At 42.3% G+C, this 16,597-nt stretch overlaps 1 protein-coding gene across 1 annotated transcript in view; it reads right to left on the bottom strand.

Annotated features, from left to right (window-relative positions):
* Positions 1-15,281, bottom strand: part of ZDHHC2 (zinc finger DHHC-type palmitoyltransferase 2) — a 36,647-nt gene extending 21,366 nt beyond the window's left edge. The window contains exons 1-3 of the mRNA XM_071743452.1: positions 15,047-15,281; positions 3,885-3,911; positions 891-985 (exon numbers count right to left, since the gene is read on the bottom strand). Coding sequence (XP_071599553.1) covers positions 891-985; positions 3,885-3,911; positions 15,047-15,212 — 288 coding nt within the window. The 5' untranslated portion in view covers positions 15,213-15,281. The remainder of the gene's footprint in view (positions 1-890; positions 986-3,884; positions 3,912-15,046) is intronic.
* Between the last annotated feature and the right edge of the window lie 1,316 nt (positions 15,282-16,597).

A 16,597-nucleotide genomic window follows, 5' to 3' on the forward strand; every position in this document is an offset into this window, starting at 1 on the left:
AACTGGAAAACATGAGGCTCAACCAAAATATAAGGTAAACTTCACTGTGAGAGTAACAGTAACTGGAACAGGCTGCCCAGAGAGGTGGTGGAGTCTCTGTCTTTGGAGACATTCAACACCCACTTGGATGCCATCCTGCACAGCCTGCTCTAGGTGAACCTGCTCTGCAGAGGGGTTGGACTATATGATCTTCAGAAGACCCTACCAAACTCTGTGATTTGGTGAAATTAAAATAATAAAAAAATCCAATACTATATTAAAAGCAATTATCTTAAGGTCAATTGTATCTTAAAATTCTCCAAGACAACTGAATCCTTCTTCTGTAACATTTCTGGGGTATATGTTGACCCAGACTTCTTTTCCATGCAGCTGTTCTATACTATCTCCCAGTCCTGCTTAGCCAGATGTGGCTTCCTAGCATCAGCTTACCTGTTATGTGTTGTGCCACAACGCTCAAGTTCCTTCATACCATAACAAATTGGGAAGAGGCTTTAATTCAGAACACAACAAAGAGATGCTGGCAGGTGACATAAGTCTTAAACACAGGGAAATACATACAAGTATTTTATTATTTAAGATTCTAGGTCAAATAATGCTAAGTTTTCAAGTGGAGATGGTTTGGGGTTTTTTTTTCCTTTTAATTTTAATATCATAGATATTATCTCTTTTTTTAAAAATCTATTACAAAACTTAGAGAAGGTGTAATTCTTTTTGTCTTTGTCATTACACTGTTTGCAATCTGACTTACCCCTATTAAGAAGCTGTAACTGCCATTTGCATCTTTCTACACAGTATAAAACTACGTAAGATCAGAGACTAAGTTATTCTACAACTACAAAATCAGGCATTTGACTAGGCTATTTCAGAAACAAAGTTTAAGTTTATCTTACTTCTTTTGAAGGATTCATTGGCAGAGTAAAGATTGTTTTCCAATATGACCAGACGAACAGCATGAAAAATATGTGGTAAGCAACCAGGCACACAACTAAAAACAAAAAGGAACAGAATTAATACAGACCAGTGATATTATAGTACTTACAAAGGGATGCTGTACGGATCACAGGTGTTACTTTAACAGATGTGAGCTTTGCAACAAAAAGACTGCACTGCGACTTTATGTGAGACAAATACAGACCGTGTGGGGAAAGCCAAGGTACAGGCTACGTGTGTTACAAAAGACTGAGGGGAATGGTTATGAGCCCATCATATGAGCCCCTGTACTCAGCACTGGTGAGGCCACACCTTGAGTACTGTGTCCAGTTCTGGGCCCCTCAGTTTAGGAAGGAGATTGAGGTCCTGGAGCAGGTCCAAAGGAGGGCAACCAGGCTGGTGAAGGGACTTGAGCACAGATCCTATGAGGAGAGGCTGAGGGAGCTGGGGCTGTTCAGCCTGGAGAAGAGGAGGCTCAGAGGAGACCTCATCACTCTCTACAACTCCCTGAAAGGAGGTTGCAGCCAGGTGGGGGTTGGTCTCTTTTCCCAGGCAACCCTCAGCAAGACAAGAGGGCATGGTCTCAAGTTGTGCCGGGGCAGGTTTAGGTTGGACATTAGAAAGAATTTCTTTACTGAGAGGGTGATCAGACATTGGAATGGGCTGCCCCGGGAAGTGGTGGATTCTCCATCCCTGGAGATATTTAAAAAGAGACTGGATGTGGCACTCAGTGCCATGGTCTGGTAACTGCAGCGTTGGACTTGATCAAGGGTTGGACTTGATGATCTCTGAGGTCCCTTCCAACCCAGCCAATTCTATGATTCTATGATTTTGCAAGCACTCTCCCTTTATGCATTTGTTAAATTCTGTTTAACTGATGTGTCTCTGTTCTCAGCTTTATAAAGTACGTAGGGAGACTGCTAGCCTTGCAAGAACAAACCCAAACAAGAAACCAAAAACCCCAGATCCCCCAAAAGGAAGTATAGTTATCAAAATGATGACTGGAGTGAGGAGTGACTTTGAGTGGATCTGCTTATGATACCTGAGCAGTAAAAATAACCAGTTATTTTGTTTTACTGGATTTTCAGGAGGGAGGGCAGTAGTCTGGTTTTTAAAAACCTGCAACTTCTTTAACTTCAAATGTTCATTCACTGCTTTATGTTCTTCACAGCCAGTGATTTATTCTTATGATATTTTTAAATAGATGACAGTTAACATTTACCAAGCTGAGGTTTTTTAGCAGAATACAGTAGGTAACATTAACTTTTCCAAAAGGTCTGGCATGGTAAGATCAGTGTTTCCATTTATAAGCACTCACTGTACTATACAACTTACTACAGTAAATATTAAGCCCAAAACTTGTATCCTCTGATTACCTTGCTCTAATGCCCGAGAAAGAGTATTTCTTTGGATTTTTCTTCCTGGGGCAGAGAAGCAGCAAATAAAGAACAGCTAGGACAGCAACAATGAAAAATATTATTTCCCTGCTTTACAGATGAACTCAGATCATAGAGAGCTCAAGGTTACATGGAAACTACACAGTTAAATAGTCTTTATACAACTTTTGTAAATTCATATGATCATCAAAAAACATCAGAAAGGGAAATGTGTACTTTCACTACACAATCATGTTTTCATATATGTATATATGTATATATGTATATATGTAATGCTATTCAGTGCTAGAGAATGTTCCATAACACATGGATGATGCACTGGAGACCCTGGTCTACCCAGCTGCTTCAATGGGGCTGTGGGTGTTGAGAATCCAATGTAAGAATCTCAGTTCACTTTAAACAGAAAACAGTCTACAGCTTCCTGTGCAGAAATCCTTATATATTACAGTTTTTCTGAAAAGAAAAACAAAACAAACTCAAATGCCATATTCCTTCTTGAAGAAAACCTACTTACAAAGAGCTATAATAGCCTAGAAATTTATGGCAAGTTGTAGTAGGGCTGAGCCTCATTTGCCTCCACCCGGGTCAGAAGTACAGTCAGGGTAAATACCTTCTGCCTGGCATGAAGCTCAATAAGGCTTTAAGCAGCTGAAATAGGGAAATCTAGTGTTCCTCAATGCATTTTGATTACAATTCTGATGTGTTTTGTGAGTAATGTCTAACAACACACTCAACATGTATCATTCCCCCTACTCCCAGCTCTATGAAGCAGCAAGAAACTGAGATTGTTTCAAAGTGTGCAGGTGCTGGAAGTTTGCAGATACACTTGGGCACAATCATGGGGGGGCAGATGGCTGAAAAAAGGTTTTCAAGCAAATGTTTCTTGATTGGCAAACACTTCTTCTAATGGGGGGAAATCACCAATGAGTTAATAAAACCCACTGAAACTACAAAAACACAAAAAGCATATAGTTTGTTTCCTAACCCCCAACACCTTCCTCCAAAATCTCTACAGCCCCAAGCTTCATGCTTCTATGCTGTGCTGTATTTAAATAACATCTGGAAAAACAATCTGAACATGTTACAGCCCTGGGGTCAGAATTCTAATGACAAGTAATCAGGTGGTTTTATTATCTTCTAAAAAGGTTAGGTATCTACTCTTCAAAGACACTGGCTAAAAACAAACTGCAGAAAAACATCATCTCCCATTTAAGTATGTCACACTGCACAAAGTCCTTGCTTATCTTCAGAAGTCCTGTTTTACTAGAGCTTTCCTTCTTATGGACGAAAATTTTTACAAAGAGAGTATCAAGTTTATTTTAGTGACACTTCAGAAAGCCAGTAAGAGGAGTAAAAAGTTCTAATTTTTCTCAAATCTATTTAGAAGGGCTAAAGCAATACTCAGGAACAGCAGGATAACAAAAGGATCTGGAGAACACAAAAAATACACTTATCTAAAACAGGTTATATCTGTATCTCTACTGTATTTTTACTAGGAAAGTACTAATATACCCTGCTATCTAAATTTCACTTAAAGACAGCTAATAAAAATCTTACCTTTTTCTCCAATATTTGTCATTGTCACTGAAAAATGAGAAAAAAGGAAAAAGTAAAAATTATGTTTAAATAGCACATTATATAGCTGAATACTTGTTTTGATTTTCAACCAAAGAAGGAAGACTAAATCATCAAACAGTACAGGCTTCAGGCCACACACTCAAGCTTTTATGCTGTGTAATTCATCACAAGAATAAGTAGACAATGCCAATTACCTCTAAGGTCTTCTGGCTCCCCTTCCCAGGCTTAGTTCCTGAGAACTAACACCTCCACCTACCTAAAGCTGCCCAAGTTTAACCCAAGAAAAGCCAGCTCTGAAGAATGGTTATTTCTTTATCTGTGCTTGTACAGGTTTTACTGTTCATGCATGTTCTCTTCTTGAGGCAGAAGTTTCAGACTCCAGAACTGGCTTTGCCAGCAATACTCTGTGATACCTTAGATCTCCAAGGTATAAAAATAAAAAGTAGACAAAAGTTGCACTTCCTTTAATAAACTGTTGATGGATTACAGGATTTGAGGAGAGTAAAAAAGGGTGAAAGGTACAAGTACGTCGGGCAATCCAGTAGAGTGCACAGGTATGATGTATAAGTCACCTCACTTATGAAAGAGAATAGATCTTTTTTCTTTATATATTTCACTTTCAGTTATATTATTAAAATACAAAAACAACCAACCAACCAAACCAAACCAAACACCCCACAACAGATATATCAGAGAGATCAGAAACTCCTAAGTGCCAAAATCACCATGGTGCTCTTCACTTTACACCCTCATTAATCCACCAAACATTTATCCATCCCAATAAATAGTCTGCAAACTGAAATATACTGGCACCTATAATTGCACACAAGAGGCCAGCAGCTATACAGATTTTTTACCTGCTCTTGTTTTCCTATCAAAAATGGCTGCACAAGGCTGGTCTTTAAATAGGAGGCACAAAGCAACTCCTACTGAAAGACCCAGCAGCTGTGCCATCCTAATTTGATGTATGAAACTCAGATTTGTTGATATAGTGAAAGTCACTATTTAAATAAAGCTTGCCCAATGCAAGGATGTACAGTGGGGCCAGTGCTGCTCGTCACCTCAACTAATGCTCTGAAGAGTGAACACTCATCAGGTTTACAGACGAGACAGCCCTGAGGACAAAGGCTGGGGCACCCCTGTGCAGAACTGCCACACAGAGAAACCCAGGCAGGCTGGAGGAATGGGAAAACAGGACCTTTACAAAATGAGGAAAGGCAAAGTCCAACTCCTGTAAAGAAACATCCCTCACAATGATAGAGCCTGGGGATGCTGGGCTGGAGCAGCTCTGTGGCTGAGGCCATGGGAGTGCTGGTGGGCAATGAGCTGAACAGGAGGCAGCTGGGCAGCCCATAGGGCCACCAGCATCATGGGTGCCATCAGCAGGGCCATGGCCTGTCAGCCAAGGGAAGGGATAATCCCCCTTCCTGCAGCACTCATTAGACATGTCCAGAACATTGGGGCTCTCAAAACAACAAAAAGCCAAGTTGAGGGGAGAGCAACCAAGGTGATAGGGGCTGGGTCACTGACCCCTCTGAGCAGAGGACATGGCCAGGGCCTTTTCAGCCTGGAGAAGACATTGCTTTAGGAGGACCAAACAGGACCTCCAGGAGGCACTGAGATGGTGGAGCTGGGCTCTTCATAACAGTGCAGGGTAGGAGGACAAGAGGCAGCAAGCATAAGATCAGATTTGAGGTAAGGAAAATCTTGCACCATGAGAACAGTCCATGCCCTGTGTAATGCTGTACAGTCTCCATCTCTGGAGCTTTTCAAGACTCAACAGCATAAAACCCTGAAGAACCTGGCCTGATCTCACACCTAATCCTGCTTTGATGAGTAGGTTGGGACTAGATGAGCTGAGGTCCTCTCAAACATTAATTACTCCACAATTCCATAATTATAAACTAGGTATATTAAAATGGAGATTTGACTGTAGCTATACCAGAATGCACAACTACCTTACCTGAGGGAAAACAGTAAATAACTATGTTTAGGAAGTTCCTCACAAAAATCAGAAGGACACCAAAGAAATTGTATAAGCCACTATAAAGAAAACTGCTTCAGCTTTCCAGTTCAGCTAAGAGATATCTTCAGAGCTTAATAAGCTAAATATACATCAAGACAACTGCTAGAGAGAACCTCAGGGAACACATTTACACATTTGACTCTGAGGAGCAGAGATGCTGTAGTACTATAGTGCACAAGGACTGTAGAATTGTAAATAAACAGTCACCCACCAGAAAAAAAACCCCAAAAGACATCATAAGGGCTGACATGTAATTTAAAAGTGCTGGAGTGCTCAGCTTAGGACAAACAAATCTCTACTCAAATTATGACTTTCTTTCTCCTCTTGGTATGGTCAGCAAGGTGTGCAGAAATTTTGCCAGTCTTCTTGGAATAACCACTCTCTGCTAATTCAAAAGCCACAGTCAAGCACAAATTGCGAAATCTCCAGTTTCAAACTGAAATCCACTTAACCAACCTTTCAAGATGATTTTTCACTCCTAACAAGGGAATGGCATAGAACACTACTGTGAAAGCAGTTGTCATCTTCCCCCCAACCCTCCCTTAACCTTGGATGAAAAGTATTAATTAATGTGTTTGAGACTTTTAACTTTTCCATTGGTAAGAGCCAATACAACTAGTAAATCCAAATTTAATAATTCCTACTTGACTGCAAACCTACAGCTTTTCAAAATTTCTGTCCACCTCAAAAATGAAATCTGCACCTGCTCCACAGACTATCTTTTCAGCTTTCGTGGTTTCTAGCTCAAAAACCAAATGTTCCTGGCAGGCAGGAGCTGCTGAGTATGAAGGCTAAAATCCAAGTGCTCAAAGATGTCCAGTTAATCCCAGCAGAGTGAGAATGAGGTGGTTTTTTTTTTAATGTATCTTGTCAGTTTAATCTCTTTTTACAATATTAGTGTAACTCGAGAATTGTTTTATATGCTCCTGGGTTGTAACCAGTGTAAGAAGCCAAAGGAAAAGAAGCAAGGCTGAAGAGAGGTGCTGGTATCTTCAATTTTACCATTTTTTATTTTCACGCTTACTGCAGCTGCTGTTGAAGATGCGAATGCCTGTGCTGCTTAACAAACATCCCCTCAAATGGTGGCAAAGAGAAATATGCAAGTTCTCCAGTAATCTGCAACTTTGCCCAGTGTGAAGCACTACACCTATGTCTCTTTAAATCAAAGGTTCCCTGAAGAAGGAATGATGTGTAGGAATGTAATGGACAGACATTTGCAATACAATAGGCCCAGAGAGGAAATTACAAATCAAACTTCCACTTAAATTGATCTCAAAAATTCCTCTAGTTGTAGAAAGACCACAACACAAATACTTCTTAGGGTAACTGCAAGATGCTTATAATTCTGAAAATCACACTATTTAAGTGCACTGAAAATAATTTTTTAACACAAAAAACCCCTCTAATTTTGGATATAATCAAAGAATGTCTGGTATTTCCCCCATTTCTGAGCCGCATACATGATATACTTCATTAAACCACATTTTCTATTTTTCATTAGATTCAATGATATAGCTTTGCTATATTATTCAATAGTATTTGATCATATAATCTTCTGCGAATCATTTATATCAGTCTTTCTGGCAGTTTTCTCATTTCTGTTCCAAGGGGCTATACTCACTGCTGTTACTGCACAGAAAAGTAGGTCAGACTGTGCATTCTGCCATTAATAAATATCAGCTTAAAGGCTGCCAATTCACTTACTGGTAGCCAGATAGTGTACAAATAATAAGGGTAAAAAGCATTTATGTCTACAATGACTAAAATTGATGGCAAGGACACGTCAATCCCAACCATTAAGCAGTTTCTACATCTAGAAGAAAACAGGGTAAAATCCTTTGAGAGAGGAATGGAATGATACTCCCATGTACTCAGAGACTGAGATAATTACAAAACCATGACTTGTCTTCCAGAAGTCATTAAAAAGTTAGAGCTCTGTTTGCCTGAGGTACTGCAGGGGCCAATTTCACTAAGAATAAGCCTTCCACTGCTGAAGTGTCAGGATGTCATTTACAGTTTAGTACTAGTAGACTATCACATCATCAGATCCTTTCTGATTCATTACACAGCTTGCAGACAGTGCCTGTCAGAACCAGGGATCAGGCTGGGCCATATGCAGGACTTAGTCCAATCTTGATGCCGATTTCCTGACCCAGAAATATTGGTCCCTGCTTGCCCTGGGCCACAGGCAGCCAGGAACAGGAACAGCACATTCAGTAGCCAGTGCTGCTAAACAACCTGTGCTTGCAAAATCCAGCAGAGACTGAGGACAGAAAGTTGTCTTATGAAAGACAGGAAAAAGTCCAGGATGGGAAGGATATACCAAGAAGCCTGGGGAATCCATCCCACACTTGCTGGGAGTCTTCACTGTTAAAAAGCAATGCAGCATTAGGAATGTTTCCTCAGCAAGCAGAGAGGCAGCACAGTACCTCAAAAGTGCCTGCTTCAACTCCATCACCAAATCAGTTTGGTAAGAAGAGAAGCCACATTTCTAGGCATTTTGCACTGGATAAGACTATTCGGTGATAGAAAAGGATTTCTGTTTCTTGAACTACAGCTCATTTTCTCAAGAAATCTTAATTCTGCATTAACCTTGGAAAAATAAAGGAGTCATCTGCCTCTGTGAAGCTAGACACACAGCAAAGCACATTACTATCACAAACCCCAAAAGATTTTACAAGATAAAATTAAACTAAAAAATTTGCACTGGCTTTCCAGCATTAAATTTGGCTTGAGTTCTTAACCCAAAATCAAAGTTCCTAAGCAGTAAATGGAATGGTTAGATTTAAAAGAAGAAGAAAACAAGACTGGAGAAAGCAATTAATAATTTAAAGCTTCGATTGAAGTGGGTATACAGCATCTTGCTTCCATATTTTATGTACATTTTTTTAACATTTAAAACTTTGGAATGAGAAAATAAGACAAGTGTGATTCAGAGACTGCAGCAGCATTTATAAACAGCTGCTTCTCTCAAACATTTATTCAGTAACATCCTGTATCTGATTCACAAAACCAAGTATGTATTTTATCCTTATAGCATATTTGAAACTGTAAAACACTAATCTATAGATGCAGTGTAACTCAGTTCTGTACACATTAAAGTGTTTTACAGTTGTGACAAGTGTTCTATCCTTGTCTGCAATAGTCCTTTGGAAAAAAAAACAAAGCCAACCACTGCTTGCAACAAAAACTACCTCTTTGCTAGACAGAGCAGTGATTTGCATCGATTCAGAGTCACAAAGTGGAGAATTTGCCATCAGTGCTTCACTTCAGTACAAAAGAAATGAATATTTCTGGGACATTAAAGGTTGATATAAGTAGTCATTACTAATACATACATTCAGATTTATGAATGTATGATTCATTTTAACTCTGCATCAAACCACATCACTGTCCACCCACTATGCAAGCTAATATTTGGTACCCTTTAAAATAAGGGCAGAAAATCACTGCATTTGAAGTGAGTATGACTACAAATTGATCTAGTCTTTCTTCTTTACAAACTTCCAGCTTACTTTCCAACTCACAAATAGTAACTGAAGAGTGAAGACTACTGCTGGAGAAGTACAACCAGATCCTTTTTAGCAAAGAAAGAGTACATCCTGACAAGAACATCTATTCAGGTTGCTATGTATCAAGTGGTGTTTAATCTTTAACTGAAAACACAATCTTATCTAATAATTCTATCTTCACCTTAGACCTTTTGTTTTCAACTTAAAGCCATGGTTTACATTTCAAGGCACAAAACCTAGGCACTACATGGAGAGATATCCAGTCATACTTTAAACAGACTTCAGTTTCAGAAGCAGAGAATGGCAACTGCCCCTGAAAGTCTGAGAAGGAAATTTAATGAAATCTGAGAAATGTACAGGAGTACTGCTGGCTAAAATTCAGAGGCCAACTTCACTCCAGCTGCCAGATTTTAAACTTTTCTGAAAGTAATAAGGAAAAACTGTGGTGTTTGAAAAATACAGCATGAAAATACAAATTTGCCTGACCAAAGTCCTTTGCTGCTTTAACAGCCAATGTACAGACATGGCATTTAACTAGCATTTGACAACAGCCAGCTGCAATGTTCCAAATAAATCCTATGATCCACTTGGAGATCACATTGAGCAAAGAGCTCAAATCCAGCTGATCAAATCTTGGGCTTCAGCTTTCTTCTGCTCCCACCCCGCCTTTTTTTTCCCCTCTGTCAGCTTCTCTCTCCATATTTCTGTTGCTTCTGATCCCCTGACGACACTGTGCCATACCTAAAAGGTGTGAATTCATTCTGCCTCTGAACTGCCATGAATTAAGCAGCTTCTTATCCTCCTGTAATTCCATTCAACTGATGTTACACAGAGTCAAAAACATCAATTCAGCATTAATCAATCTCATCCTCCAGGAAAAATCTTTCATGATCATTAACATCTTTAATAACTGGATGTCACTCCATGTTTTTCTGTTCCATGCTGAAGGTAGTTATGGACAGATCCCAGTCATATACTCTGCTCCAAGAACAAAGATGTGGTTTATGAGCTCCCATAACTGCACTGTGAATGTCTGGTTGTCCTCTTAAACTGTGCTGTAGTCACCTATTTTCTTCTGAATCACGCAAATCACTCACCAGGTGGCAATATTTCCTCCCTTTCCCTTCACTGAAGTAGTCAGGAAATGCTTATTGCTCACTCCAGTGTCCCACTGCAGCTTCAAAATTTCCTTCTTCAAAATTACAAATTCAAGCTGCATTTTTGGACAGGGATCCCTGAGCAAGAGCATTATGCTTAGAATTAAAATCAGTGACACATAAAAATGGATCAAAACTAAACATATTCAACCAATTTCTATTCACTGGATAATATCAGCACAGTTAGTATTTTCACTAAAAGCATCTGTCACAGCACTTCCAAATTTTCACATTTCCTTCACACATGCAACTCCAAATCACAAACTGCCAGGAAAACAAAACACAAGAGAACAAAAAAAACCCAAAAAGGATCTTCACATCTGGGATTATCAATAATATGTCTGTCAAACTACAAATAATTACTGATTTTGCCTTACCCAGCACGTGGAGTGGATACCTACTAATGCAATTTAGAGACATGCCTCAGGAGGAAGACATGAGAACAATTACTTTCTTTGCATACAGTATACTGAAGCCAATTTGTATTTTCTGAGTACAGACATGTGGATGCAGCAGCTGGGGGAAAGAATTCCATTTACACTTCATGTTACTGGTATTCTTCATATTCTAGGCTGAAATTTCAGTAGCTTCAGCTATTGAAGTTCAGTGTACTCACTGTATATCAGATTTATTTCCTCATCTTTTCTAGGGGAAGAACAATCAGTCTGTAAGCTTCATAAACTTCAGGTTTTCATAAACACACTCCTTTTTTTAAACACACAGGAAGTTACTTGGGGGGAAAAGACAACTGCTGCTGCCAGACAGGGGTTGTGAGATGACAATACTGGCAAAATTAACAGAATGGAACTAGATTAGAGACAAGCAATTTTTGATTAGGTGTTTTAAAACCAATTCATTTGCACATTTAATTCCAGTATTCTGTAGCCAGCAGGAAGAAAACAGACATTTTGTGGTGCATAAGTACTTAACTGAATCAACTAACAAAAGACGGAACTTTAGGCATGGTAATAATAACAGTTGAAAGTTGTGGATTTCTTTTCCTGCTTCTAAACCCCTTCCTTGTTTGTAAAATCCTACTCAAATGTAACTGTTTGGCTTTAGGGATGAAAGGGATCATATTAGAAGACTTTTACTTTCTTTTTTCAAAAAAAATATAATGTCCCTCCTACAATACTGATTTGAAATTGCAGGAAACCCTTCAAAATACTACACCTGCAACACTTGCTCATTACTTAAAGCTCAAATAAACCACTTACAACTTTGCAAAGTCCTTGCTGAGTCCTTCTCCCCTGTGGTTAACTCTGTTCCCTGCACCCAGTCATCAGCAGTGCAGCAGACAGGCTGCCTTCAAACTGCTGAAATGCTTACAGTCTATTCCTGCTGTTGGCTTTCATCCTCAGAGTTGTTAGCTATTCCTTCTGTTGTTTACACTAAATATTCATTAGTAAGACACGACATAAGTTTTTTTATCTTAATATGCCAAAAATGAGGGAAAAAATCCAGATACATATAAAAGATGGAATTAGCAGAAGCTGAATTCAAAAACCAGTGTGCCAGGCAGAATGGGGAAGGGGAGGAGGTGGTGGGAGAGACAAAAAATCACCACAGAAAGGAATTCAATAAAACATGGTTTAGCAGAGCCCCCAGGTCCCCTCTTTCTTTTATCCTAGCACATGCCTTTTGCTTCGAGTGGTTCTCAAGGAATTATAGTACCATAGTTTTACAGAAGCAAGTTTCAAGCATGCCACTTCCTCAAGAGGTACCTACTTTCAGGTTAATGCAAATCTAATCTTCCTCTGTTGTACAGAATTACACCTAAGAAAAAATGCAGTAGCTCAGACAGCAGTGCCCAAATCAAGCTTCTCTACTGTGTAAGCAACACAGGGCTGTGTACATAAGGACTGATGTTAACTATAGGATCACTTTCTGCCAAAGCATCTTTGCCCTCCTCTTGTCAGCTTACAGCTTCCCTTTCAGGGCTGACTCAGTCAACTTCTCCCACAACTTTCTAGAGAATTTCCTTCCTTTTGGTAGAGGTAGACACTTCAGTCCTCCTTTTGTGAGGCCACAGCAACTCAAGTTCTGGTGTCTGGGTGAAGAGCAGCATTTAAAGCTAGCCAGCTGTTTTGAACACTATTAGTGAAAAAAAGGTGTAAAAATCCCACCTCCAATATAGAAACCACACTGCAAGTCCTGATACCTCCCTCCACAACAGAGGTGATAGGCCTTGTCATCATTCTTTGCTTAATGTCTCAACTTCTTAGCCAAGCATCCAAAGAACAAAAATTTTATCACAGTCTTCTGTTAAAAAAAAATTTCCAACTTTAGGTACCAGACTGCTGAGATTTTCAACATGAACAGCTGAGGTCTGGCTAAGTAATAAAGGCATTAAAATGGATTCAGCTTGATTTAAGTACTTTTCCCTCACCGGTCTTCCTTACACAGATGCTAAATGAACAAAGTCACTATAAACCTCACCTACAGTAAAGTGAAAAGGGGAGAAAACAGCTAATTTGCATTGATTTGTGCTATTATTACAGTAGTGCCCATCAAACACCAGTACACCAGACATTAGCCTCTAAAATTAAATTACTATATTGTTTTCTATAAGACAGATTGCAAAAGAAACCAAAATTAATTCAAGGGAACCTAGTGAGCTGGTCATTCAAGAAACCCTTCTGGACTGACAGCTCACATACTCAGATCACACCCCATCTCAGTACATGATTATTTGTCTAACACTAAGAGCCAAGGTGCATGGTCAGGATGACTTCTGAATGATTGCAGGCTGCAGATTCCAATGGTGGATCAAGAAGTTGTGACAGAGGAATAGGCTTCAGGTTGTGCCAAGAGAGGTTTAGACTGGTTATTAGGAAAAATTTAGTTACTGAAAGGGTTGTCCAGCACTTAGGCTGCCCAGGGAAGTGATCAACCACCAGCACATATTTAAAAGACGTGTAGGTGTGGTAGGGACATGGTTTAGTGATGGACTTGCCAGAGCTGGGAATAAAGGCTGGGCTTGATCTTAAAGGTCTTTTCTGACTGTAACACAGAAGATGTGTCATGCATTTGTCTAGAACAGTCTGAAGGACTTAAGAAGAGACAATTCTTTGGTAAGAGGGAGGGCTGTTGACTGTGCTGAGAAGAAACAATTCTTTGATCCAAAGGTGCAAACTTTGTGTGGTGACTTCACTATAACTTCTGTATAGTTCTTCTTTCCTCTCTCTTTTCTCTTCTACAACTATAATTTTAAGGGACTGGTCTCCCTGTTGTTAAACTTTCTAAAGGACTGCCTAGTGCCTATGGATAACAGCCTGCATATGGCCTGGGGCTTGAGGAGAGGTGGGCAGAGGTCTGCTCCAGTTGTTCAATTCCATACACCTCACCCACTCTTACTCATCAATGACTGAGCAAAGCAGGCCTATAAAAGAAGCTGTGATGGTGGGCTTCACCCTCCCCTGGTATGCTGACCCAGTGCTGGATCCAGGACTGCTAATTATATCTTCTCTTTCTCTTTCACTTTCTAACTTTACCTTCTCTTTCTCTTTCACTTTCTCATTTCTCTTTCTATTTCTCTACAAAACTAGGTTTTGTAGTTACCTTTTTAATGACTACCAGTTCTGTTAAATAAAGCTGTGTAATTGCACCTGATACTGTGTTATCTTTACTTTGTCCTGGTGGGATCCAACAAGAACCTCCCCGTTTCCAGCCTTTAGAACGTGACACCAACCGAAACCATCCAATGAGTCTGTTACACTTTCTAGATGACAGAAAAGTGGCGGATTTTCTGTTATCTGTCCCCACTTCCAGGTCAGCTGACAGGAGAACCTGCTCTTCTATGTACGTGCTGCCATGCAGTGGGAGGAAAACAAAGCGAAAAAAACCCCAAACTTTTTGCTCACGCCGCTTGCCCAGGGAGCCCGCAGTCCCGTGCTGAGGGCTGGGGTGCACACGCTGGTCACGCCGTGGAGAAAAACTCCCGCCCGTGAACCCCATCCGGTCCCTCCTCGCCTGGAACTGCAAATTACACGCCACCGGGTCGCAGGGTGTGTGTGAGTGTGTGTGAGTGTGTGTGTGTGTTTGTGTGTGCGTGTACCAGGCAGCACGGAGGCCCGCTGCGACCCCTGCCCTCTGGGGGGCTCTGGCTGCAAGAGGGCCGCTCCCCCAGCCCCCAGCCCCCAGCCCGCCCAGCCCGCCCAGCCCAGCCCAGCCCAGCCCAGTCCAGCCCGGCCCGTCGCCAACCACACTCAGCGGCGCAGCCCCGACCCCCGACCCCGACCCAGCGGACGGGCGTGGCGGCCCGGAGGCGGCCCCAGCGCCGACAAACATCAGATAACACAGCCGCCCCTCGGCCCCGCACCGGCGGGTGCGGGCGGCCGGAGCACCCTCCCCTCCCCCGCTGCGCTCTCCCAGTAGGGGCGGCGGCGCCCACCTCCGTCCCGCGGGAGCCCGTCGACACCCCCCGACCGCCACGGAGGCACTCACGCAGGCAGAGCTGGGTGACATAGGCGTAGTAGGACCAGCAGAGGATGCTGGAGATGAAGAGCACCGGCACCCAGTAGAGCAGCCGCTGGCAGCGGCGCCGCACGCTGCCCCAAGCGCCAACCGCCTCTCCTGGCGGCGGCGGCGGCGCCATCTTCCCGCACCGCATCCCGGCCGCTCACGCCGGGGGCCGGGGGGCCCGGTCGCGCACCCCTCCGGAGCCCGCCCCGGTCCCTCCCTCCCGCGCTGACAGGGCTCTCCAGCAGGACCGCTCCTCCCACCGCTCCCCCGCCGCTCCCCCCGACAGGGCCGGGGCAGGGCGGGGCAGGGGGGAAGAGGCGGGAAGAGCTGCAGGCGGGATCGCAGCGGCCCCGAGGGGTCCGTCTGGCTCCGGCTGCCTCGTCCTGCCGGGGCAGAGGATGTTCCTGTCGCCTCCCGTGGTTGATAAGAAGAAGCACTCGCTTAAAGTTTGAGGCTGGGCCCCGGGACAGCTCAGCTCAGGTTATGGCGAAATGAAATACGGTTCCCGGGGATCCGGCACATGCAGGAGGCTTTAGGTGTTCGGTGGCTGGAGCCGCCAATGACGTCTCGTCCCGTTGAATTCCCGGTGCCCAGCGCAGCTTCCTCCGGCGCATCTGGACGGTGGTAATGCCCTCAACTGCCCTTGTAAATACTTTAAAACACATGGTTAGGAAAAGCACTGCCTCCATTGCAAATAATGTTTTGGAGTCGAGCATCACGGACAAGTGTTGCAGGCGGCCGTGCCACAGCGGGCGAGAGGCTGTAGGAAGCCCCGGTGGCCGGTCCTGTGCTTGGTGCGTGCTGGGCCAAGAGAAGGTGGTGTAGGGTTGTGCTGACTCACTCTTCCCCGAAAAGGCTTTACATTATGGCCATCATAATGAAATGCCTGTGAAATGCCATAGTAAATCCAGCCTGCGTTGCAGTACGTGCACACAAATCGTCGCTGAATTATCCTCCCAGAATTAGAAATGCCAAGCACAGCCTGTAGTATCCCTGCAATCTGCTAGAGTCTCTCAGAGCACTGATAGCACAGTGGGTAGGAAGGGCTGGTTTATTAAAATGTGTTTGCACTTGGAAAAAAGGCTTGTAATAATGTCTCACATGGGAGACTATGCGTGAAGCTAGGTAATTATGACCTGGAAGGCATACAACTGCCATTGATTAGGAAACAGGCTGTGAAAGAGAAAAAACCCACCAAAACTGAGAAAATATAACAGTAGTAAGTGTGCTGTCAAGTTCCAGAGTATGAAACAGAGTTGCTATCATGTTTATTGAAGAGGCAGAAAAAGAATTTGTCCATATAGCTGCAGTGGTTTTATGTAATGCAAAATCACTACCCCCTCATTAATGGACGGATTAGGCTTCAGTTGGCCATGGTGGACTGGGTGAATAACCAATACAGAATGATGTAGTAAGAGAAATATTATATATCCCATGGCAGAAAATCAGCTTTTCCTATTCAAGAAAATGACTTCTATATCATCATGAATGGCTCAGAGAAACAATCTCTGGAATATATACTTATTAAAGAAG

The sequence above is a fragment of the Heliangelus exortis genome, chromosome 4 (assembly GCF_036169615.1).
Source record: "Heliangelus exortis chromosome 4, bHelExo1.hap1, whole genome shotgun sequence".
NCBI lineage: Eukaryota > Metazoa > Chordata > Aves > Apodiformes > Trochilidae > Heliangelus > Heliangelus exortis.